Source organism: Leucopleurus acutus (genome assembly GCF_964270905.1).
Source record: "Leucopleurus acutus genome assembly, chromosome: 1".
Taxonomy (NCBI): domain Eukaryota; kingdom Metazoa; phylum Chordata; class Mammalia; order Artiodactyla; family Delphinidae; genus Leucopleurus; species Leucopleurus acutus.
Genome location: NC_139142.1, coordinates 28,229,219 through 28,255,581, shown reverse-complemented (window position 1 = coordinate 28,255,581; position 26,363 = coordinate 28,229,219). Strand labels below are relative to the sequence as shown.

General features: G+C 38.6%; 2 protein-coding genes across 6 annotated transcripts in view; both read left to right on the top strand.

Annotated features, from left to right (window-relative positions):
• Positions 1-1,875: 1,875 nt before the first annotated feature.
• Positions 1,876-18,303, top strand: PTGR2 (prostaglandin reductase 2). Of its 2 annotated transcripts, none has more exons than XM_082851004.1 (10): positions 1,876-2,005; positions 6,430-6,517; positions 7,826-7,944; positions 9,986-10,177; positions 12,398-12,568; positions 13,597-13,806; positions 14,818-14,939; positions 16,076-16,163; positions 16,929-16,968; positions 17,794-18,303. In XM_082851004.1, the coding sequence occupies exons 2-10, from the start codon at positions 6,478-6,480 to the stop codon at positions 17,877-17,879; spliced, it is 1,068 nt and encodes a 355-aa protein (XP_082707130.1). In that variant the 5' UTR covers positions 1,876-2,005; positions 6,430-6,477; the 3' UTR covers positions 17,880-18,303. The 2 variants fall into 2 exon arrangements, with proteins under 2 accessions (XP_082707130.1, XP_082707131.1); XM_082851005.1 differs by lacking the exon at positions 1,876-2,005 and adding an exon at positions 6,937-7,026 and having other exon boundaries at positions 6,429-6,517.
• A 1,937-nt stretch (positions 18,304-20,240) lies between these two features.
• The window catches only part of ZNF410 (zinc finger protein 410), a 40,434-nt gene continuing 34,311 nt past the window's right edge, over positions 20,241-26,363 (top strand). For all 4 annotated transcript variants that reach the window (XM_082841595.1, XM_082841593.1, XM_082841594.1 and 1 more), the window contains exon 1: positions 20,241-20,286. The gene's annotated coding sequence lies outside the window, so the exon portion shown is untranslated. The remainder of the gene's footprint in view (positions 20,287-26,363) is intronic.

The window sequence follows — 26,363 nt, the reverse complement described above, 5'->3', positions numbered from 1 at the left end:
CCCTATGACATACTTCATCATTTTTGGTGGCAAAAAGATGTTCACTGGACTTCCCTCGCCATTCAGTGGTTAAGACCCTGTGCTTCCACTGCAGGGGGCATGGGTTTGCTCCCTGGTTGGGGAACTAAGATTCCACATGCCATGCAGTGCAGCCAAAAAAAAGATGTTCAGGCTCATCTGGTTCAGGCTTACCCTGACCCAGCCCTGGAGTCTACCATTTCTCTCCTTTTTTTTTTTTGGCCACACCATGCAGCTTGATCTCAGTTCCCCAACCAGGGATCGAACCCAGGGCACAGCAGTAAAAGCCTGGAATCCCAACCACTAGGCCACCAGGGAACTCCCTTAGTGGACATATTAGGTTGTCTACTGCTGCATAACCAAATACCCCCAAACTTAGCAGCTTAAAACAACGAACAATTATTATCTAACACAGTTTCTGAGGTTTAGGATTTGGGGAGAGGTTTAACTAGGTAGTTCTGGAAAAATTTCTCTCCTCTCATGAGGACACAATTAATACACTCATTTCTTGAATTTTTGGAAATAGGAACTCATTCTGGGGAGAAAAATCACACTTGTTACAAGGAGTTCACAGACCCTCTATCAAGAGAGTCAAAACTAATTTAATATTGCAGGGTTTCTTTTCTACTTTGAGAGAGTCTTTTAAAATCAAGTTCTAGACTATATTTTATGCTATTATTTTTAGTCTGTTAGAGTATTTTCTTTTCCATTAGTTGGTTTAATTTATTACAACAAAACGTTATCGAAAGTCTACCTGTACAAGATAGATAAAAGAAGTAAGTTTCTCCTCCTGCATGAAGAAGTTTGCACAGTAGTATAATCCTTCTAGTTCTTTCCTGAAGCTTTTCCGAAGAAGTAAAAATTTCAGAGGTGAAGCTACCAGGAGCTCCAGGCTGTTTAATGATTCTTACCCACTTGCTCACAATCCCAGTCGCCTTTCAGCTACTGAATACTATGATTTATGCTGAGCTATTAGCTCTGACATGAATATAATATAAATAGCAATTATTTCACCTGCCTAATTCAGAATGGTCTCCCTTAGGATTTGAAGTCCCTGGGGAATTCCAGCTATCCTAGGAATTAACCTTGCTCAACCTAGTTCAACACAGAAGGAGGCAATTAACAATTATGAAATTGAGATGCCAGGTCACACTGGGTAATCCATCTTTGAGGAAGTTGGGATTCTTTGCAAAAGAAAAGACAGCCCTGTTGTAAGGGAAGGAGTCCTGGGCCAGCAGTCCGGAGAGACTCTGTAACCCCAGCACTTCCCCTAACCAGCTGCAAAGTAGATGGTCCAATCACAGCAGTTCTCCAAGCCTCAGTTTCCTCGGCTATAAAACGAAGGGTAGGCTTGTCGGGCCCCTAACTAACTGTAATTTTCCAACCTGAGGTTCAGGGAGAAATCCATAAAACAAAATTCCTTCAAAGTACTGCTAAAGGGCTTCCCTGGTGGCGCAGTGGTTGAGAGTCCGCCTGCCGATGCAGGGGACACTGGTTCGTGCCCCGGTCCGGGAAGATCCCACATGCCGCGGAGGGGCTGGGCCCGTGAGCCATGGCCGCTGAGCCTGCGCGTCCGGACCCTGTGCTCCGCAATGGGAGAGGCCACAACAATGAGAGGCCTGCGTACCGCAAAAAAAAAAAGTACTGCTAGAAGTGAACTCACTGGTCAAGGTTGAACGATTTGTTCTTTGGGTCCAGGTAGTAGGGGCTGCCATAGGCCACCAATCCCGGTTAACTTATTAATACGCTTTGCCCATACATGTGACTAGTCTTTAAATCTCCGCACCTTCCCAACCTTCCACGGAAACGCTGTGACCCAGTAAGGTCTGTAGCCTAAACTTCAAAAGCCCGCCCCTGGGAGGGGAGGGGGTGAGGAGCCGAGGTCTAGTCGTGCGCCTGCGTACTGAGGTCGGAGGGCCGAGGTCACGCGGCGAACCCCTCGCCAGCTCTGCAAACCGCGCGAGATTTCCTCCCGAGCTCTTTGGCGGTGAGTGAAGCGCGGGGCTCCGCCGGCCGGGTCTGTTAGGGCTGGGGAACCCGAGCCTGGGTCCGGCCCTTCAGGTGAGGGAGGATCAAGGAACCAGGGTGACCTCCCGGCTTCCTCCCGGAGCTGCTGGCGACGCTAGCATTATTGCCTACGTCACTGGAATAGGGAATGCTCGAGAAGAAGCAGAAGCAGGGCTTTTTTTTTTTTTTTTTAGAATTGTTGGTAGTAAGCAACCTCAAGTTTGGAATAATTGTGTTTAAGGTGTCCTTGGGATGTTCATTTAACACATATTTAATGGGCACCTACCATGTGCAAGGCATAGGGGGTGAACATAAATCACTGAACTAAACAGGCACGATTCCCTGTCTTGGTGTTTACATTCTGGGAAGTCAGTCTGAAATTCTGGGTTGTAGACGCAGATTTTTAGTAATTTACGTATGAGTGGTTGGTAGTAGGAGCCATAGAAGGTGAAGCCACTGAGAAATGGAAGAGCCATGCAGGAATCCCCACATACTAGGGGAAAGGAAGGAAAAAACCAGAAGTCTCAAAGGAAAGGAGAGCGACCGTCCAGAAAAAGTGGAGGAAATCCCAGAGATTTACACGTTTTGTAATAATGCCGTGGGCAACAGTCATTTGTGGCAGAATAATTGAGCAAGATCAGGGTAGAGAAGTTTTCTTTTTTTTTTAAAGGTGTTAGGAATCTCATGTTATGGCAGTGGTGTGTGTTGTGTTTGCCTGTGGGTTCTAGTGCAGTCATTACCAGTTGTGCGACCATGGGCAAGTTATTCAACCTCTCTGTGCTTCGTTTTCCTCCTCTATAAAATGGGAACAGTGACAGTACCATCCTCAGAGTGTTGTTGGATGGAGGGGTTAAAGGAGACAATGGCTACTAAGTCTTTAGCCCAGTTCCTGGCACTTAGGTACATTCAGGAAACAGGCTGAGAGAAGGAACTTTCCCAAGATCCTGCGTGATTAGAAGCAGGATATGTACTCTGCTTTTCCTAGTTGGGTGCCCTACCCCTTATAATAGGCTGCAAGGTAGACATTAAGATAACACACTCTTTTTGACTGGCACTAGAATTTTTCAGTTGATCATTGATCTGGTATTATTTTGGAATATTGTTTACCACCAGTTAGGAACCTACGGGCAAATATGGTCTGCTTGATGTCAGTCAATAAGGACTTGAGTTTTTTTCCCCTCCCATTTGGGATGAATAACACCACCACCACCACACCTCCTTTCAGATCTAGAGCTGGTGTATCATATTGTATATTTTAATTTTGTGACTAAATTTCTTTATGTTTTAAATGTGTTGTTGTGCTATGGAGGGATATTGCACGATTATCCTACATTAGTTAATTGTAGTGTTTGATACTTGAAAACTTTCTAATTTAATACAGAGGGAGAAAACTTTAATAGTGTGCTTTTCATGCTGATAAGCAGTATTTGGACAAATCTACAGTGTGCATAATTTCAAGTAATAAAACATACATTGAAAGTAATTAGGGAAAAGGGTGGCAAATACGAAACTTCATTTGGAAAGACTCCTTTGAAAATTTAGCCATCTTGGTGCTGTTAATCACCACTTAAGGTCAGTTATCTTTGGATCCAGTATCAATTTGGAAAACTTTGCCTTTTAACCCTATGTAATTTACACACATGGTGATTCAATAGGAGATTTTCTTTAAAAAAATACATTTAGCCCTGCAAGACATTATGGACTTCTCGCTGTGATGAAATAGGATGCACACAGCACCACCTTTAAAGATTCTTGCCTAAAAAGTCTGAATCTGCATCTAATCAAACCTCTAGATCTAACTACCTGTCAAGGATAAGAGGGGAGATAGAAGAATGAAGGAAATGACATTATGAGAAAAAAAATAAAAATAGGGACTTCCCTGGCGGTCCAGTGGTTAAGATTCCGCGCTTCCACTGCCGGGGCCACGGATTCCATCCCTGGTCAGGGAACTAAGATCCTGCATGCTGCTCAGCCAAAAAAAAAAAAAGACACTATGAGGATGCAACCCAAGGTCATTCAACAGACAAAGGAACGAAGAAACATGTTTTTTCAACAATCAGTGACATGAAATAAAAAAGAGGAGACTCAAAAATACAGTATATGGACCTTGATTCTAACGAACCAACTGTAAAAAGACGGGATTTGAATGTGCACTAGGTATTAGATAATGTCAAGGAATTACCTGGACTATTAATTCTGTTATGTTAATGGCATAGTGTTTATGTTTAAAACAACCTGTTGTTAGAGATGCATAACTGAGGGATTTTTGAATAGGATGATGTCTGGGATTTTGTTTTAATGGGAAGCTGGGGAACGCAGTCCTTAGCTGGCAACATTGTGTCTGAAAGGAGAGAGTGTATATTGAGAGCAACCCCCCATTAAGGTCACAACCAGTGAGATTATAAATATATACATTATAAAAAGTAAGGAAGCAAATAAGATGAAGATCCATGTTCTTCATTCTATTTTATGGAATGCCACTAACATCAGACATTGAGTTCTTAATTAGGAGCAGAATTCCTCTCCTCTTGTAAAGGGTACCTACAGAAGAGTTGAACATTATTATGTGGCTATATACGTGAAAACCGTGTTTGGAGGTGATTGGCGGGCAATAGTGGAAAGAATGAGGACAAGTGAGATCTGGGATGAGGAGGTTTATGTTTCAGTCCTAACTCCTCTGCTAAACTGCTATGTGATCTTGGGTACAAACTGTACCTCAATTTCCGTTGTAAAATAAGGACATTACCTATATACTTTGTTTTAAGAAATAAATAAATCTGTGTGAAAGTTCTCCATAAGTTATCTCCATATAAATACTATGTTACGCAAGATTTGAAAAAAAACCCGTGATGATTATTTAACATTTTTCTGAGAAGTATACATAAATCTCAGGTCTATATAAGAAACTCAGGTACTATATGGGATTAGAGAAATATGAAGAAATTCAAGAGTCCTGCAAATTTAGAAACTAGATTAGGAGTAGAGTCATGGGTAAATGAAATTACCCAGTGATACAAGGTAAGCATTATTAAATATCAAATGGATCTACAGATGGTTGTCAGATGTCTAAGTGTGCTGCTGTATAAACTTAGAAATGATGCTAAGAGCTAAATATATTGCAACTGTTGATAAGCAACAAGGATATATTGTATAGCATGGGGAATTATAGCCACTATCTTGTAATAACTTTTAGTGGAGTATAAGCTGTAAAAATGTTGAATCACTATGCTCTACACCTGAAACTAATATAATAATGTAAATCAACTATAATAAAAAATATGTTGCAATTGTAAAAAAAATGTCATTGATATAATTGTTCTTGGGCTTCTCAAGATTATTAGGTACTAAAGAGGATGAAATAAAATATCTAATGAGAGAAGACAACTAGTAAATAATTTTAAAAAGGATAATATTTGCTTAGTAACTTAAAAACCAAACAACTTAGACATATAGGATGGAAATTTTTATGTAGTAGTTAAGTGATTGGAATGTCAGACAGCTTGGGTTTGGATCTCAACTCCACCACCTTAGGAAAGTGCTTAAACACTTTAAGGCACATTTCCTCATCTGTAAATTGGGGATAATAATAAAATATTTAATAGGATTGTTAGATTAAATGAAATATATATTAAATATTATTAAATACTACATGAATATATATGTGCATATATATATATATATATATGTATATATGTTTCATAGCACAACAGTCCTTGGTACAGAGTAACACTAATGGTCTGTTCTCATTTTTAGTGATGCATAAAGTAAGCATGCCCAAGTCAGATACTGCTAGCATTGGAACTTCATTTTGCTTCTTTCATTAGCTCAGATTGTAAACCCAGAATAAACTGATCCTTTTTTACTCACTTGGCCATTCTATATTACATAATTTCCTAGAAGGTGAGGATTTTAAAATGCTTTTGATGTATTAACTTATATAATCAGCAGAACTATTAAGAAATTTCCATTTTGATAAATGAATAAAAGAATTTTTGAAAATTTGGTTACATCTCAATTAAACGGCTAGTGTTTTATTTGCTACTAGACTAACTGGCTAACTCTGGAGGAATATATCATATTGTTTTCTTTTAATCAAGCTACAGTAGGAGCCTTAATCATGATGGCTTGAAGATGAATGTGCCTGAATTATGAGGCCAAAAACATTTTGTTCTACTCAATCGTCAGTGAATTTGTTCTTATTAGTCAAATATTCTAATTAGATTTAGTCTTTCTTCATATATTTGCTTTAGGAGGCAAACTCTAACAGGAGACTACATCTTTTTTGGATCCTAAATATGATTTTTCCTTTCCTTGTTCAGAAACACAAATGTACATTTTTTTTTAACTTTTAAATTGTTGAATATTTCATAACTTACTTGTGATTTAAAACTTTTCTGTTTATAGGAGTTATTTTATACAGAAGTCTTGTGAGACCACTGTGCAAACAAGGTGATGATGATTGTACAAAGAGTGGTATTGAATTCCCGACCTGGTATGTATTTGTCTGTGATGAATGAACAACTGTGGTCTTTAATAATTATTAATGCAAATGGAGGAACAAAAAGTAATAATATGATGTAAATGTGGTAAATGAGGTACGAAGATATTAACACTAGTAGAGATATTAGAAGAAACTCTTTAAATAATATTCATTTTAAATTTTTTTTTATTTATTCATTCATTCATTCTTGGCTGCGTTGGGTCTTCGTTGCTGTGCGCAAGCTTTCTCTAGTTGAGGTGAGGGGGGGCTACTCTTTGTTGCGGTGTGCGGGCTTCTCGTTGCTGTGGCTTCTCTTGTTGCGGAGCATGGGCTCTGGGTGTGCGGGCTTCAGTAGTTGTGGTGCATGGGCTTAGTTGCTCCGTGGGTTCTTCCCGGACCAGGGCTCTAATCTGTGTTTCCTGCATTGGCAGGCGGATTCTTGACCACTGCACCACCAGGGAAGTCCCAATATTCATTTTTTTAAATGATAAGTTATCAAGGCCACTTGTTGGGGAAATAAGGTATTTTAAAATATTATAATTTTTAGAAGGTTATATTACAAATATATGTGGCTTTTGTTGTTTCTTTGTAATGTGTATCATTGATTCTTAAGATGTGCTTTTCTGTTTTATGTGAAAAGCACTGACCTATGTCATCCTAGGTCATCTAACCTGACATCTAACCTGAATCATGGAAGCGTAGGCATGGAAGTAACCTGAGAGGTTTGGGCCCATGCTGCCTTGATTTTGGTGCTTACCTAGCATGTGGCCTGGGAAAGACACTTACCTTTTCTCAGTTTTAGTGAAGTGAGCAATTAGATTAAAATGTCTACATTCTATTTTCACCTTATAAATTTGATGATTCAATGAATATGAAGTTTTAATTATATTCATTTAAGTTTCTCTTTTCATCTTAAAATGAGGAAGGATAGTTTACCTCTTTACTTTGGCTAAAGTGGTATTTCTGCTACCTTGTAAATTTTAATTTTCATAGTTAAAAAAAAAAGCTGGCTGTGCTTTTTTACTTTTTGAAATCCTTCTATAATTTTATAACAGATGAGGTGATTTACCTGTAATCACCTTAAAAAAGAAATTTTTACATTGACAGCAATATGCCAAAGGAAATTCTTGGAGAAAACCAAGAGCAAGTGAAACTATTTGAAGAATTTATGCTGAGTTACAGAAAAATTACAAAACAATATGGATTTATTCTTGTGTGTATTCCAGGAGTGCTCTAAATCTTGGAGTGACCTTTTAAAAATAATAAATAATTCTATGGGAAAGTGACTTTTTGATTTTATATTTTTGCCTAATATTCTAGGAAAAAATGGTAATCCAGTGGCAGAAAATTTCCGAGTAGAAGAAGTAAACTTGCCAGATAATATCAATGAAGGACAAGTACAAGTCAGAACTCTTTACCTTTCTGTGGATCCTTACATGGTAAGAATCAGGATTTTGTGACTTAGTGAAAATAATTTTATTTTCATATTTTTTCATGTTGCATCTGAATTTCATTGTGTAAGCCTCATGGTTAATAAATATTTGAGGGACTTCCCTGGTGGCGCAGTGGTTAAGAATTCGCCTGCCAGTGCAGGGGACATGGGCTTGAGCCCTGGTCCAGGAAGATCCCACATGCTGCGGAGCAACTAAGCCCGTGGACCACAACTACTGAGCCTGCCCTCTAGAGCCCGCGAGCCACAACTACTGAGCCCGCGCGCCTAGAGCCCGTGCTCCGCAACAAGAGAAGCCACCGCAATGAGAAGCCTGCGCACCGAAACAAAGAGTAGCCCCCAATCGCCACAACTAGAGAAAGCCCGCGTGCAGCAACGAAGACCCAATGCAGCCAAAAATACATAAATGAATAAATTTATAAAAAAAAAATTACTCTGAACCCTCAGACTAGTCCTTTCTGTTATACTTTCTCAAAACAGTACCTTGACCTTCAGCCTATATCCCAGTTGTAATTAATAATTATTTGTGTTGTTATTAGATATTTATTTTCCCTAATAAAAACTTATTATGACAAAGATCTTATTTATCACTGTATCTCCAGTGACAGGCGTAAGTGCTTATTAAGTATTAAAGGAAGGAAGGAAGAAAATTACTTTGGTTGCTTTCACTTGACACTGTTAAAAAAAAAAAAAGGACTAAGCATCTTTAAAGGGGAAAAAAGAAATCTGATGAACATTAACTTATTGAAATTTTATATCATTCCAAATTCACAAGTAATTTTAATCACTATGTGTGTACTGTATTTTACATGGTTATATTTAATATGTATATATTATTTTGATTTCATATTTGTGATTTTATATTCATACCTTCATATGAAAAACTAGTCCAGATATTATTATTATTTTGGTGGTTGTATAACATTTTATTCTGTTGACATCACTCGCTTACCTATGGGGAATTACTCGTTCCCACTTCTTCTGTTAGCCTTAAGAATCAGGTTCTTGGTGTGGCCAGTATCCAATGGCTGCTGCACTTGCTTTTCAAGAATATATGGGAGGGGCACACAAGCAGAAGTGTAGTGTATTCCCATAGAAGCTTCTGCCTCAATTCCCTATGTGGTCTTTTCCCCTGGTGAACTGAACCAGACCATGGGGGGCCCCTTGATCAAGCAGCCTTCCATCTATTCCATCTCCTGGACCACACTGTAGGCTTGTACATCTTGGCCTTCATGAGAGAGGCAAGAGTGAGCCACAGAGAGGAAGAAAGCCTTGATTACCTCTGGGAGAAGTCTTTAGCCCTAGTCCTATGGAAAGGTGTGGTGCTATTGTGACATTATGTCTTTGAGGAATAAAGAGAACATCCAGCTGAGGTTAGGGGGAATGTTGTAGTTCTTGGTCTGAAGTTGTGATGAATAACTGTATAAAAATTGTTTCATTTCTCTTTTGGGTTATTTCCATTGAGGAAGCAGTATTGCTTGGCTGAAGAAATGAGCAGTATTATGGTCTATATGTTAGTAGTTTGTTTTCTATAAAAAAAATGGACAGTTTTATAATATTATCAGCAACAGTAAGTGTACCTAATTTGCAACAATCCATTGAAACCATTGACACAGTATCTTGTATTATTTTTGCTAGCATAATGTATGTAATATTACATAAATTTCTTTAAGTAATTAAGAATTTTAACAGCTTTATTGAACTATAATCCACATATCATACAGTTTACACATTTAAAGTGTACAATTCAGTGGTTTTTAGTCTATTCACAAAGTTATGGAACTATCACCACAATCTATTTTAGAACATACTTAAATTCCTTTTAAATTTCACTCTTGTTATAGAGGGGATACTTTTTTTTCAGGATAAAAAATAACTGAAAGGAAGACAGAAATTAAGGTAAGTTTTGTTTGGCTAACACTGTACTTAACATTACTTGTTACATACTTTCTTTTAGTCACTGGGTAAATTAGTAAACTCTTTCAGTATTATCAGAGAGAATTATCCTAATCTATGTTTTCTTTTCTTAGCGTTGTAGAATGAATGAAGACACTGGCAGTGACTATATATCACCTTGGCAGCTGTCTCAGGTGGTTGATGGTGGAGGTATTGGGATTATAGAAGAAAGCAAACACACAAATTTTACTAAAGGCGATTTTGTGACTTCTTTCTATTGGCCCTGGCAAACCAAGGTTATTCTAGATGGAAATATCCTTGAAAAGGTGATGTATAATATAAAGTATCTGATTTTTCCCCCCCCCTGTAATTCCTTCTTTATGCATTTGGTGCTCAGTTCTTTTTGTTATCAGGGAAAAAATAAAAGCACATGTTTTCTTTTTAGATAGCTGTCAGAATATGGAAAGCCTTTTATTCCTCTTCCACTGTTGGTTGTAACTATGTATGGCAGTTCTTAGATTGCCAATGAGTGATGTTGTTTTCCATATTTAATTTCTCAAATTTTACATAAATGTTTTATACTAAGAACTAGAAGGCCCCTTATAGTTGTATGCTTTAAAGTTTCCTGAGAAATTTCCACTTGACTTACGAAATTCATTTGGTTTGTGCTTGAAATTCCATCTTGTGTCAGAAATCTTGAGTTCGGTTTCTACTGTTAGGCTGAACCATGTGGAATTACCAATATTTGTCTGTTTTCACCTACAAAAACTGGCAGCCTCATGTAATTCAGCCTAATATTTGTCATCAAGGAAGTTACCTTATATCTCTGAACCTCAGTTTCCTCATGTGCAAAATGAAAACAATAGCTACCTCACAAGTGAATGTGAAAATTAAATTAAATTTAGCTATGATAAATGTGATTAAGGCTTTGTAAAAAGCTTTATAAAATTTTAGTATTTTTATGATTATCAATTATTATAATCAGTTAAAGATGGCTGTTAAGATAAAATGAGATGTGGGAGACATTACACAATCATTTGCCAACTTAATGGTACCAGTAAAATATATTTAACTAGAAATTTCATAGCAGGAAGTGAAAGAGAAACATTAAGCACTTTCTAGTTTTCCCTGTCATTGTGCTATAGTGGGAAATTGAGCAACTGGAGAGAGCTTAAAAATGTTTGGGGAGTAGGTATTAGAAATGAGGAAGAGGAATTCAAAAGGGATAGAAAAATGATCTTTGCTAAAAGCAAACTTATCTCACAATGTTTTTATACTGGCTTTACTAATAAATGACTATTAACTACAGGATACATTTCTGTGTAGTGTACGGTAGACCTTTCTGTATATTACAGACTTTAATATCTCCATTACCTTTATTCACACACCAGACTTAACTGATAGCCATTTAAAACTGCTGATTACAAACTGCCATTTTCTTTCTTTGTGGCAGACCAAGGTGGCGAATCTTGATTACTTTTGGTAGTTTATTGAGTTTTTACCAAAATTATTCAATTCCTTAAAAACTATTATAAAACCTTTATGGTAGGGAGTCTTTCTATATAATTTTTTTTTAATTCTCCCTAATGTTACAGATAAGAAAACAGGCACAGAAAATGTGAGAGAAATATAATTAACTATTGATTGGGCCTGGTAAACATATAAACGTAAAATGCTAAAAAGCTGACAGAGACCTCATTTTATTCTGTAATTAAGCTAGAAGAAATTGTATCACACCTTCCTTACATTTCCATGGACCATTTTAAGCATCAGTAATGAGAACTGTTAGAGTTTGAGCTCATTTTTATATAGATAAATGTTTACTCTGGAATTGCTCAGAGATTTTTAAACTTTCCAGTTTTGCCTAGTGTTTTCCTGTTAAGTGTTTCCTCTCTTTTGAAATATTTGGGACATTGACAAGAAAGAATGTTTGGTATCACTTATGTGGCAATTCTATTTTAAAGGTTTTGTAGGGTTTTTTTTTAGTATAAAGAGAAGTAATTTTTTTTTTTTTTTTTTACTTTGTACAAGTAAATTATAGAATTTTAACAAGACTGAAGAATGGTTTACTGTTCTTGAAACTATGTTGGGTTGTTTATTAGTCCACTTGAACTGCCATTACAAAATACCATAGACTGAAATTTATTTTCTCACAGTTCTGTAGTCTAGAAGTCTGAGGTCAAGGTGCTGGAACATTTGGTTTCAGGTGAAGCCTCTCTTCCTGGCTTAAAGATGGCTGCCTTCTCACTGTGTCCTCACACAGCATCCAGCCTTTCCTCTGTGCACCTGCATAGAAAGAGATCTCTGGTGCCTCTTCCTCTTTTAAGGACATAAGTCCTATCAGATTAGGGCCCCACCTTTATGACCTCATTTAACCTTATCTCCTTAAAGGCCCTATCTCCAAATATACTCACACTAAGAGTTAGGTCTTCAATATATGAATTTGGTGGGGACACAGTACAGTACTTAACAGGTTGTCTCTACCCTGTTGACTTAAAACGGAAATTCCTAGTATTATTTTTAAAAGGTATGTATATATTTTTTAGGTAGACCCACAGCTTGTGGATGGACACCTTTCATACTTTCTTGGAGCTATAGGGATGCCTGGTTTGACTTCCTTGATTGGGATACAGGAAAAAGGTCATATAACTGCTGAATCTAATCAGACAATGGTTGTTAGTGGAGCTGCTGGTGCTTGTGGATCCTTAGCTGGGCAGGTAAACTTTTGGAGAATAATCTGATTTTCTAAAAAACTAGTCATAACTGAATCTCTGGATATGTGTATATAATTTAAGATATAAAATTGAACAAATTTATAGTATGATTATTTTACACATTTTTGGTAGAAGTGATGTTATAGCATGCTTAGACTCTCTTCTTAACAATATGAAAAATGTTATAGATTTTTGTACTTTGTTCTTTTTTTAAAAATTTTATTATTTATTTATTTTTGCGGTACGCGGGCTTCTCACTGTTGTGGCCTCTCCTGTTGCGGAGCTCCGGACGCGCAGGCTCAGCGGCCATGGCCCACGGGCCCATACGCTCCGCGGCATGTGGGATCCTCCCAGACCAGGGCATGAACCCGTGTCCCCTGCATCGGCAGGCGGACTCTCAACCGTTGCACCACCAGGAAAGCCCTGTATTTTGTTCTCTTTTAACCAAAAATGACATGGTAAATGCTAGAGCATTGCTGTAATCAATATGAAGAAGAAAATCACAGAGTGTCTGGAATTACATAAATTAAAAAACAAATTTATATTTTAAAAAAATCATCTTCAAATAAGAAAGCACTTATTGGGTTCTAGAAGTATAGTAAATATTATGATAGAAATTTATAAAGTACATTGTTTTATGAATAATAGCCTTTATAGTGTAAAACCATTGAAACAAAACATTTTATCTTAATAGTGATTTTAGTTGCTCACAGGCCTGAAGAATATTGAATTGCAAGATAGAGATGTTTTGGGTCTGACTATTCCTTTTATGACATCATCTTTAAATTGCGAGATTTTAACATTCAAACTAACTCTAATTTTATTCAATCTTAATTTTTTAAAGAATGCCATTATATCTGTTCTCAGTTCTTTTGGTTTCAAATTACTTTCAGCTAAAGGCCTTAGAATCTAACCTCAGTTGTGACGAACACTTTCATATATGTACTTGTATTAACGTTCATACTTTCACATTTTTACATTTAAATTGTGACAGTTGAAAGTTGTTTAATTTTCAAAAATTTTCCCCCTAGATTGGCCATTTGATGGGCTGTTCCAGAGTTGTGGGAATTTGTGGAACACCTGAGAAGTGCCTCCTTTTGACCTCAGAACTGGGCTTTGATGCTGCAATTAATTATAAAGAGGGGAGTGTAGCAGAACAGCTCCGTGAATTATGCCCATCTGGAGTGGATGTTTACTTTGACAATGTTGGAGGTGACATCAGTGATACAGTGATAAGTCAGGTTGTTTTCTGATTTGTTTGTTATAAATTTGAATACTACGGTTTATTTGATGTGATATCTTTTTACCTGATACTGAGAGAGAAAAAAAAAACCTTATAAAATTGTAGGGTTTATGGTGAAAAACATGATGGTCAGTATTGTAATTAAGTGATACAGAAGAGCTTGCTGAAGCTACTTCCATTTGTTTGTGGATTTGCACTGTGAGCATCAACTTCAGTTCTTTGCTAGCAATGTTATATTTTCACCTGTAATTTATTTTTGTGAAAAAATACAGTTGTATTATTCAAATGAAATTCTAACCTTTAACTCACTTCTAACCATCAACCAACTTAAATCAACCAACTTACAGCCATGACTTTGGGTAAGGAAAGGATTTTCATAGATTGCAGGTATTTACATATTTTAACTGACAGTGTTACAATTTATCAACATTAGCTGTTAACACTGCATTGTCCTTTACTCTATGTAAAATTATTTTCAATTGAGGTTAAATTATTTAAATTCTAAGAAATACTCTACCAATAATAACAAAAAGTAGCAACAATGATGACAATGAGAACTAATGCAGTTCTTTTGCTGATTACCAAACTCTTATTTACTGCTGTGTTCCTTTGCAGTAGACTTATTTTCTAGCTAATTAAAGCTCTCTAATACATATAATGGGTAAGTCTTCAAAACAAAATCAATTACTTGGCATTATAATTATATAATACTAATTATAATACTATAATGCCAATTATAACTGGCATTATAGTATTGAATACTATAGGGAATTCCCTGGAGGTGAGGTGGTCCAGTTGTTAGGACTGTGTGCTTTCACTGCCCAGGGCACAGGTTCAATCCCTGGTCAGGGAACTAAGATACCACAAACCGAGTGGTGTGGCCATTTGAAAAAAAAAAAAAAAGTTTAAATATTACAGTCAAGGAGGCTTTCATTGAGGCAGCCATAAAATTAGTAAACATAGGGAAGGTGTATATCTTAGGTTATAATCATCAGTTTTCTCTGAACAGATGAATCAGAACAGCCACATCATCCTATGTGGTCAAATTTCTCAGTACAACAAAGATGTGCCTTATCCTCCTCCACTACCCTCTGCTGTAGAAGCAATCCGGAAAGAAAGAAACATCACAAGGTGTGTTCTATACTTTCCCCTTATTACCAGATCCAAGGGGTTTAAAGATCATGGAAGAATACAAAGTATGTTGTTCTTCATATATAATTTTTCTTATTAAATAAAACTTGAAAATGTACATTTTAAGGTGGTCATTTAGGTTTTGGTTAACTAGGTCCCTGACAGAAAACTTTTTGAAAGATGCATCTGTTCAATCAATCTTTCGCAAATCTTTTTTCGAGTGTTAGAAATTCAACTCATATTGGCTTAAGTGCGAAGGAAATTTATTGGCTCGTGTATCTAAGAAGTTCAGTATTAGTACTGGCTTAGATTTGGCTGGATAAAAGGTTTGCATAGTGGTGTCATGACTCAAGTTTTTTTTTTTTTAATTAATTCTTACTTTTGGCTATGTTGGGTCTTCGTTGCTGCGCGCAGGCTTTCTCTAGTTGTGGCGAGTGGGGGCTACTCTTCGTTGCGGTGCACGGGCCTCTCATTGCGGTGGCTTCTCTTGTTATGGAGCACGGGCTCTAGGCGCACAGGCTTCAGTAGTTGTGGCGCACGGGCTTAGTTGCTCCACGGCATGTGGGATCCTCCCGGACCAGGGCTCGAACCCGTGTCCCCCGCACTGGCAGGTGGAGTCTTAACCACTGCGCCACCAGGGAGGTCCCATGACTCAGTTTTTCTTCACCCCTGGGCTGTGCTTTCTTCCGGATTGTTTTGGCTCCCTCGCAGGCTCTCCTCTTGCAGCAGCAGGAGGATGACTGTTATCTTTACTCTTACATTTTATCAGATTAGCAATCCAAGCAAAAAAGAGAACAGCTCTCTTCTTGCAGTTTTATCACATCTCCAGGCTGATACTTAATGGCTCAGACTGGCCTGGCTTTCGTCACATGAGGGTGGGGAAAGGATGTCACCCACAAAGTAAAAGTCACAGTGTTACTACCAAATGGGATTATAGATGCTGGGCAGAGAATACAATAGAAGTCCATTATACTTACGCTTGTAACTACACCTAAAGCTATACCTGACCAGACTCTGTGTGATTAAGTCCTAATGTTTGAAAGATTAACAAATTTTAGTGTTCTGGAATGATTTGATTTGGGCTTTCTCACTCCCTCCCTAGTCTCTGATCATTATCCTTTTCTTCCCCACTACAGAGAAAGATTTCTGGTGTTAAATTTTAAGGACAAATTTGAGTCTGGTATTCTCCAGCTGAGTCAGTGGTTTAAAGAAGGAAAGCTAAAGGTAGAACTTGCTTCTGTTCTTTATCAGTATTATTCTTCCTGCTACTTGATATACTTTTGTATTATTTGAATTTAATATTAGTTTTGTAATAAATATTTCTACAGAAGAAAAGTATACTGAATATTATAAATTAACTTTACCTCCTGAGTGAGGATAACTCTTCTGATTGAGAAATCCTCTCGTTATTCCCTTTATCTAAAATTTTATTAATGTTTACTTTTCTTAGACTATATTACAAGATCAATAGGTTTTTGTTTTTTCCAAATTGTAATATTCATTAACAAATATTTATGGAATGCTACTATGAGTTAGAAGCTGTGCTTCTCGAAAATCTTATAAGCACCTCCTAGTACCTCTCCACCACCATACATCTTTCCTGCCCTCCCTGGACATTCTGATAGATCCCTTGGCTGTGGCTGAAAATCAGGAATTATCGATCTGGGGTCCAGAGACCCTGACCTAGGATGTTCTTGAAATGTGAAAATAATAGGCAAAGTTGTATGTGTGTGTGCTTATATACTTTGTTTTCTGAAAAGAAGGTGTATAGCATGTGATATTACAAACTGAAGATTAGACAATGGGAAAATAGGATTGTACTCAAAAAATGAATTGATAGGAAACTTTTCTGGACTACCTACACAAAATGAAGATCTCTTTTTAGACAGAAAATGCTAAATAGTATTGCTGCCTTTTGTAAAACTGAAAACTGTTAAATAGAAACACTTAAGTCTAAAGAATATAAAATATACCTATTTTGATTTACAGATCAAAGAGACTATGATAAATGGATTGGAAAACATGGGAGGTAAGATGAATGTAGATTTATTTATTATACACATGAGTTCAGCACAGATACTCTCTTTTTTCTTTTAATTCTACTCTTCTGTTGTTTTTTTCTTTTTAAATCATTTCTTTCCTGTAAAGTCTTGATCAAATTTCATGAAGTTCAACTTAGTGGTATTTAAGAGCCATTGTTTTCTCATTTCAAATTGTAAAGTAAGTGTTTCTTTGGTTTTGTAAATAACTTATGAAAAAAAAATGTAAGAATTGTGAAAGTCATTTAGCCTCTAGGTAACTTTTTCTTATTGAATGGTTCTAAGCCATCATAAGATTACATGAAGCAAATTTTCAATATTGGGTTTTTTTTTTTACTAACATACACAGATTTCAACACTCTCTTTTGTTTCAAATAAAGAGGATTGAATAAAACTGATAATTTTTCCTTTTTGAGAAAAAAATTTAATATATTTGGAGATGTATATTTCATTTAGTAAAACTTTATGACTAGATTTCTAATATTTTAAAGTTATTTAAAAATTGTTATTGCTGACATTTATCCTCATATTTATTTGTGTCTAGTCTTCAGACTCTGTAACAGTGAACATGGATGTAGACACCAATTAATCATTTCTAGTTGGATAAAAACACATTTTTAACATGTTAATTGGGTTAGTTTGTTCTATAACTTTGCCAGTGTTTTACTTGAGGTTTCTTTTCATGACAGTTTCCTTCTGTACTTAAAATCATTGAAAAAATTATTCAAATTAATTGTATGTGTCTGACCTACTGATAAACATGTATGATGGTGACATTTATGTTTTCAGATAACCTAGTTTTTTTTTCTTTCCAGCTGCATTCCAGTCCATGATGACAGGAGGTAACATCGGAAAGCAGATAGTTTGCATTTCAGAAGAAACCTCTTTGTTATCTTTGTAAACATCTTCATTAAGGAAATACACAGATTGCTTTCCGTTTTGCACAAAGATTTCAAGATACATTAAAAAAACCCTTAAGAGTACAGATACCTTTTGATTTAAATGTGATCATAGGTGATATTTTCTTAGCTGCATAACATAATTCTTTCCTGTGTCTTCAATATCATATATGTATTCTTCATCCAATATGATTATTTACAATAATAGATTGAAGTCAACATGACCTATTTTTCCTTCTTTTGCTAAAACTAATATTACATGAAATTTATATCAGATATTCTGAAACCACTGGAGATTTGATGTAACTGTTTAATAGATCATACAAAAGATTTTTTAAATAACTTTTATTAACTTCATAAGTTGTATTTAAAATAGAATACTTGAGAAGGCACTTAGTAAATATTGAACTGGACATGCTTTACGTAATTCTTGAACTGAAGCTTGGTGAAGAATAAATTGGGATGGTCTTTCCATATTATAGATGGAAGAGGGACTTAATTGCAGGGTCTGTGTGTGTGTAGGGGTTTCGGGGAATTCAGAGCTTGTGGAACAGTTTTTGGGATAGGAGAGCAGAGGCTTTGTGTTGGGAGTAGTATGATAAATTAAATAACTGAGGTTGGTTAGGTTGATGGAGGGACTAGATTTACTACAGAAGATATGTGTTTTGCCAAGTAGTTCACAGTATAGCCTAAAAACTCAAATATATATTGATAAAAGCCTATGTTTATTTTAGGTTAGCAGGCACATACTGTCAAATAGTTACAAAGATTTCGAGGGCAAATAGATATAGACATCAATTCAAGTTTTAAGTGATGAAAAAGATTTAAACAACAAATACAGCTTCGGGCTTCCCTGGTGGCGCAGTGGTTGAGAGTTCACCTGTCGATGCAGGGGACACGGGTTTGTGCCCCGGTCCGGGAAGATCCCACATGCCTCGGAGCAGCTAGGCCCGTGAGCCATGGCCACTGAGCCTGCCCTTCCGGAGCCTGTGCTCCGCAACAGGAGAGGCCACAACAGTGAGGCCCGCGTACCACACAAAAAAAACAAAAACAAATACAGCTTCAGAAAATGACAGAACTGAATGAGCAAAGTAACAAATGGTCATAAACATGGATGTTCAAGACCTATTAATGTACCTCTAAATAAGAGCATTTGTTTTATTAATTGTAATCAACCCTTTAATACAGTAAAATTGAGGATATTTTCTGAGTGTTGTGCTGGCTTATGGTCAGCTGTTTACAAACTGCAATATACTTTTGTGTAGATTCGAACTGTGTTAGTAATCAGTCACTCCAGTTGACCTCAGTGGCCTTCGCTTCTTTCTTGTTTTATATACTTTTCCAGAGAGAGCTGCATCTCTTGTCTGTGTGTTGATAACTCCCAAATCTGTATCTTATTTCTGACCTCTTGAGATAGGTAGGGACCTTTACCTCCAAGTAAATATCCCATAGGCACCTGGAATAGATAAACTCGGCTTATCTAAAGAGGAATTATCTTCCTCTGAAACATGTTGCTTCTTTGTTTTCAAATCACCATCGTTGGTGTACTAAAAACTACTCCCCTGGTTTCTTCAACCTTGTCTCTGTCCTTGAAAATGCCCTTCTTAGAAAACACCTTTAATTCCCACTGCCACTATCTTAGCTCAGTCCCTCCTTCATCCTTTGGCACGCAGCAAGTATTCAAAAATTAGTAATTTTACAAAGTCAGTCAAACACATAAAGCTCTAACAAGTTGCGGCATCTGGCCTGAAACTCAAGTGTTCTAGCACCGGTGTGGACATCGGAGAGCTCTTTACATCCTACTGTACTGACGGAACGCAGACTCCAGGGGCTTCACCTTCCAAAAAAAAGTTATACATCGGAGTCTCAATTCTTACCCCACCTGGTATGCAATGCAGAACTAGATTCTGCAAGTTCCCTTCTCGGGCAGTGAAGCTTCGAGGTCCTCTTCACTAAGAACTTTGATAAATGTTTTAAGTAGTGATCTTTTCTTTCTCGCTTGCATCCATTGCAACATGTACTGATCTCAGCTGACAGGAGATAACTACCCCATCCGCTGCAGTAGGGAAGCAGTGACGTCACGCCTAGAATTGACTGACCCCGTTTTTCGGGCTTCGCAGACCACGGAGCTACAAAGGCCGAGAGGGAATGAGTGGGAGGCAGGAGACCGCAGTGCCTTCCCTCTCCGAGCCAAGCCTTCCTGGCCCGCGCAAGCCAGCGGCCCCCGGGGCGGAACCTCCTGCGGGACTGCAGCAGCCCGGCTCGGAGGCGAGCGAGTGGGTGTGTGTGTGGGGGGCGGCCAAACTTCCTGTCCCGCGCTCGAGCTGCTTCCGGCGGGAGCCGGAAGACGCTCTGTGTGGACGGAATTCGGGACCAACTGACGGACGGACGGCTGCCCGGGACGGAAAGGTGAGCTCCGGGGTGGGCCTGATCGACCCGCTCGGCTAGGTGGTCCCCGAGAGGGAGGGAGCCAGTGCTGGCTCCTCAGGGGGTTGGGCCGAGTTTGCCCCCGGAGAGGACAGGGAAACCGCCCCGGGGCACCCCACCCGGATCTGGAGCGGCCGGTCTGAAGCCCTACGGCTTCGGCTCTTTTCGCGGGCTTTTGGGGCATATGTTTCGGCTCCTTCGCTTGGTTTCGGGGCCAGGGGCATGGGGACAAGACCAACCTGGAGAAAGAGTCAGCGAGTCCCCGCGGCGGGGGCTCCTGGACTGCACCCTCCGCGAGGCCTGCCTGCGGACCTCGGGGCCCTTCACTAGGCTGTTGTAATGGGGGAACGAGGATGTCAAGGCGACTCTGCCCTGGACATTTCAGCCCAGACCTACCCTCTTCTTTGGTACGTCCGCTTACTTTCTCGATCTAGAAGAAGGAAGGCTGCCGACTCGGAGGGTCTGGGCCACTGGTTTCTCCTTTGCGTGTCATTTCAAGGCGAGGGTGTGGGCTGTGAGAGTCCACAGCCTTATGCATTTCGCAGGTTGAAGTTTCTTCAGAGAAGAGAATTCAGTTAGTTTATTAAAGTTTATCTCACTTGCTCATGAGGCTCTGAAATGCATTTAGGAACCATTTGAAAGTTAAATATTATTAACTTGGAACTTAAGAATTTGTATTTCTTCCTCACTTTGGCACAAGGACCAACACAGGGTATTTGCAAAGAGAATAAAAGAAACATTTTAAAATAAAGCCAGGGGCATTTTGTTATTTTTAGGGAGTGAGAAATTCCACTTCGTGTTATCTTCGTGTGAGACAAGGTCAACTAAACTAGCAGTCAAAGATTTAGGTTCTAGTTTTTTAAGTTTTACATCTACGTAGAGGTCTAAGTTTTGGCAAGTTAATGTCTAGCTTTAGACTTTTTTTCCCTCTGTAAATGAAGGGGGTTACCTATTCATTCAGCAAATATTTCCTGAATGCTTAGTTTGTGCAAAGCATCGGTGGAGAAGGGAGAAGGATGGGAGAAGGATGATAAATTCAATGAACCTTAACCAGTGAGAAAAATATGCAACTAACTCCCAAGGCAGGCTGAAATAATTGCTAAAGAGAGGTTAAACTGTGTTGTGAGAACACCAAGGGAAGGACAGATTTGTTCTGACTGGAGGGAAAGGGGTCTTCATGGAGGATGGCGTATGAGTTGGATTTTAAGGACTGGAAAGGATTTCAAAAGATCACAGCTGGATTGGAGGGTTTTATTACTGGAGGGTCTTACTACTGGAGAACTATCACAAGGGAAAGGGACCTTGAGCACTAAAATAGGTTGGAGTGTTCATTTAGTAGCCAGTCCAGTGTGTACTGGAGAAAAGGGTTCATTGAGGAATATAGTGGATGCTGCAGTTGGAACAGTATTTGAGGACATATTGTTGAATATTTAAAATGCCATGCTTAGGGATTTGACTGTTAATTCTGAAGCCCTGAACTTTGGGTAAGGGAAGTGACGTAAGCATTTCTGTGTTTTGGAAAGATGAGTGGCTGCATAAAAGATGGAATGGAGGGCTTCCTTGGTGGCGCAGTGGTTGAGAGTCCGCCTGCCAATGCAGGGGACACGGGTTCGTGCCCCGGTCCGGGAAGATCCCCCATGCCTCGGAGCGGCTGGGCCCGTGAGCCATGGCCGCTGAGCCTGCGCGTCTGGAGCCTGTGCTCCGCAACGGGAGAGGCCACAACAGTGAGAGGCCTGCGTACCGCAAAAAAAAAAAAAAAGTTGGAATGGAAAGGGGAATTTTAAGGGCAAGGTGGCCAGTTAGAAGCCTATTTTTCATAGTGTAGTTGAAAGATAATGAAAAACCTAAACAGGGCATTATGGTAGGAGTAAATTTGGAGGAATCAGAACCACTGGGATTATTTAAATATGGAGGATGAGAGAGATTGTTCAAGACCTAGAATTTGTAGCTGAGTGGGAGAACAATCGGGCAATAACTGAAATGGATAATACAGGAAGAAGAACAGGTTTGGTGGGGAAGGTGACAGTCTGGATTTTGGACATTGTTAAAATTGAGGTAGATATCTACATGGGGTTACTTAGCAAGCAGTTAGAAATGAAAGTTTGGAGTACAGAGAGAGGTCAGAAATAGAGACAAAAATTTGGGTATGATTCACGGAGTCATTCATTCGTTATACAAATATTTGTTCAGTGCCTACTAGCTGCTTACAGGAAGTTTGTATAAAAGCCCTTTAAACTCATAGTAAAGACAGTCTCAGAGCTTCACAGTATCAGAAATGACTCTTGGAGACCTAAATTCCTTATGAATTACCTACAATACTTTGCCAGGCACTAGGTGATGGGTTCTGGGTTCTGGGAGATACAGTAGTGAACAAGACAGGCTAGTTCTTGCCTTTGTTTATGGAGCTTACAATTTAGGGGGTAGCCAGATAAAAAGTGAATACTGTATCAAAACAAAAGAATTAGAAATTGTGGTAAGTGCTGTAATGGAGACAGCAGAGATAGAAAATAAAAGTGGGGGTATGAGGAACCTTCCTTGGATAAGGTTATCAGGCAGAGCGTTTCTGCATGAGTTGATAGTTAAGTAGAGCCCTGAAGAATGAAAAAGAGCAATGGAAGAGAAAGCATTCCTAAGTAGAGGAAATGATGTGTGCAAATCCCTAACATAGGAAAGAGCTTAATATGTTCAAGGAACTAAGGGAGAGTCATCTGGCTGGAGGTTGAATGGAGGCAGGAATGGATCACATAGGTCCTTATAGGCCAGGATAAGGAGTTTGGATTTTTTCTAGATGCATTGGGAAGCCACGTGAAAAAAAATGTGAAAATTCACATTTTACGATGATATTAAGTGATGTGAAGAGAATGGAGGGAGGCAAAGTATAGAAGCAGGGAGACCAGTTAGGAGACAGTAACAGTACTTTAAGGCAAGGTTGATGGTGGCCTGGAGTAGAGTAGTGGCAGTAGAGATAGAAGTAGGTGGATTTGCGATCTCTTTTGGAGACAGAATCAAGTCCAGACTTGCAGCTGGACTGGATACTGGGAACAAAGGAAATAAAGTAATAAAAGTGACTTCTAAATGGGGTGAATGGTGATCCTCCCTTGAATGGAGGGTTGTGGTCAGAGGGGCTGGCAGGGGAGGATGGGAAATAGGCTTGGGAGAGAATTCATTCTGAACATGTTAAATTTGAGATATCAAAACATGAGGTAGAGATGTCAAGTAAGCAATCCTTCCTATGTACAAGTTTGCAGCTCAGAGGAGATATCTGGGCTATAGATAAAAATTTTGGAGACCGTATCATTTAAAGCCATGAGTTCACACTAGGAAGAGAGTCTAGCAAGAGAAGAGGGCCTGGCCTGCAAACTATCCTGAAGAACATTAATATTTAGAGGATGAGTGGAGGAGGAATATAGGAGTTATCGGAGGAAACTGGAGGAATGGCCAATGAGGTAGGATTAAAATAAGGAGTATCTTAGAAGCAAAAAAGAGTAAGTAAAGTGTTTGAGGAAGGAGGCAGTACTTTTAAGGGAAAATATCAGTTATGGCTCTGGTTGCAAATGACCAATTTACTTGAGGAGAAGAGGAATTTATGACAAGGATGTGGGCAGCTGACAGGATCAAAGGAAATGCTGAAGGCCCTGGCTTTGAAAAGGACAGGAATCTGAGCAGCCCCAAGGGGAGGCTGCTAATTGCAGTACTGGAGTGAATGGGCTGCTACAGCAGTTTTCACCTTAGTTACTTCTTTTAGAATTCACGTTCTGAGGAAAAGTATCTGATTTGTTCATCATGGGTTGGGTATCCAACAGTTGGTCAGGATAGAAAAGAACACCTTAATCTATAATCGCACTCAGAATGTATCCAGTGGGGGAGGGATAGATCCCCCAACAAAATGTGGATCCTGTCACCCAAACGGGGGAATGAATGTGGAACAGTCAAAAATAATAGCTGTCCCTTGCAAAGGTCAAGTAAGATTAGGGCAGCAAAGTATCCATTAAATTTAGCAGCATGAAGATCATTGGCTTAAATTTGTCTCTGAAGGATTGCAGAGAAATGGGGAGGTGACCAGAATAAAAATCAGGGCTATAGGAATGGAGCACCCCAGAAGATCCTGTGAAGAGAAGAGGGAAAGCGCGCGCAGGATGAATGCTACGGTTTCTGAGATTCATTCTGGCTTCACAGTTCTATATTCCAAATGTCTTTTATCAGTACCCTTTACCACTTTATCATTAGAATTTAATTAACTCTCATGCTATATCATATACTAGATATGATATTAAAAAGTTACTTGGGGGGCTTCCCTGGTGGCGCAGTGGTTGAGAGTCCGCCTGCCGATGCAGGGGACACGGGTTTGTGCCCCGGTCCGGGAAGATCCCACATGCCACGGAGCGGCTGGTCCCGTGAGCCATGGCCGCTGAGCCTGCGCACTGTGCTCCGCAACGGGAGGGGCCACAACTGTAAGAGGCCCGCAGACCGCAAAAAAAAAAAAAAAAAAAAAGTTACTTGGTTTTTCTGTTCCTTTCACTACCATTTTATGCCAAAACTTAAACTGCTCTTTTTTAAATTTTAATTTTTGGTCTTTGGAATTCACTAACATTAGTAGAATTTTGTTTGCGTTTTTTAAGTATTAACTGAGTTTTGTTCCTGTCTGTATCTGTGGTCAGCCACAGGTTTCGGGGGAGCTGAGAAGCAGATTGGCCCATGGTAAGAGAGACTAGTCCTCTTGGTTGAAATTATGTGCTTTATTTTAACCTTTATGAATAGTGACCAATTGGGGGAGCACAGTGTTTCTCAGTTTCTTCCCTCTTTTTTCTCAAGCCTCCCTCAGTCTTCCCCTTCTTTCCAAAACCGGGTCAAGGTCAAGGCATTTTCTACCTCCCTCAAGAGGATAAGAGCAATACTGGTATTCTGGGCTTTGTATTCTAGGGTGGAATCACATTGCTTTTTGGAGGTTGACACAATGCTGTTCTGTTTCTTTCATGATGCAGAGTATTAAAGCCCCGGTCATCTTTCTGTTTGGAATACACTCCCTTCTGTATGGTAGTCAGGACTAAGGCAAGAGACCTGTATCAGCTCTGTTCCCCTGTTGCTTGCTTAGTTTACTTTGGATTGGTTTTTCCCTCCCAGTATTTCTTCATGTAGCCTTCATTGGTTTTAGGCCATACCTACTCTAGGGAAATGGTGTTACCACTAATTCTGTCTAGTATATGAGAGTTCTTCATTAGGGTGTGGGACCAAAGACTGGTTAATTAGAAAAACTACTTTGTCTTTCTTTGCCTAGTGTGTAGTATTTTCCTTTGCAGACCTCAAGGAGGTTTGAGGTTTAAGTAATCTCAATTTCACCAAGACTTTTATCAATGGTAATTGCTGATTGTTTGTAATATATACTTATAGCAGGTTTATATCTATGGCTTTATATTTTAAGACTGATTCTGTGTTAAACATATGCATTTTAGACACTTGAAAATACTTTACAGTGTTTGTCTATCTGTGGGACATAACCTGTTAATAGCTGTGAGAACATTTTCGTGGATCTTATCATTTAAAAATAAATTCAAAGTGCATGAGATTATTATATGTTAGTATTTTATTGTTTTATGAAAATATGTTATTTGTGTGTATCTCTGTGTGTGTTTCATTCTCTGGGTTATGATGGAAAATGTATCTTACTGTGGGTTGCAGTCAAAAAAGTTTGAAAACCACTGCTCTATAGGAAATTTGGACTCAGTAACAAAAAGCAGATTTCTTAACCTTTTATAGTATATTAAGCGTTTGATAGATTTACTTGTTTCTTAAGCACTTATGCAGAACTTTGTTTCTGAAGAATTTTGTAATTATTTCTATTGCCTGATATATAAATAATCTTAGGGTAGACCTATTTCATTTCTGTATTTCAGATAAGTTTCCGAGGGCCAAGAAGATAAATAGCTTGCCCAGGTCTCAACCAACGAGTCAGAGGCAGAATTTAGATTCCTGCTTTAGAGACCTTGGATTTTTTTTTTTTAAACATCTCAACTTCTTTATTAAACTTGTTCAGCTCCTTAGTGTTAATGCATAATTTGCTG

Bases quoted from the DNA above. Each gene is read 5' to 3' on its own strand.
- PTGR2 (XM_082851004.1), top strand. From the start codon at position 6,478: ATGATGATTGTACAAAGAGTGGTATTGAATTCCCGACCTG. The intron at 6,518-7,825 runs GTATGTATTTGT...CTAATATTCTAG, and splicing joins GGTATTGAATTCCCGACCTG to GAAAAAATGGTAATCCAGTG. The intron at 14,940-16,075 runs GTGTGTTCTATA...TCCCCACTACAG, and splicing joins AAAGAAAGAAACATCACAAG to AGAAAGATTTCTGGTGTTAA.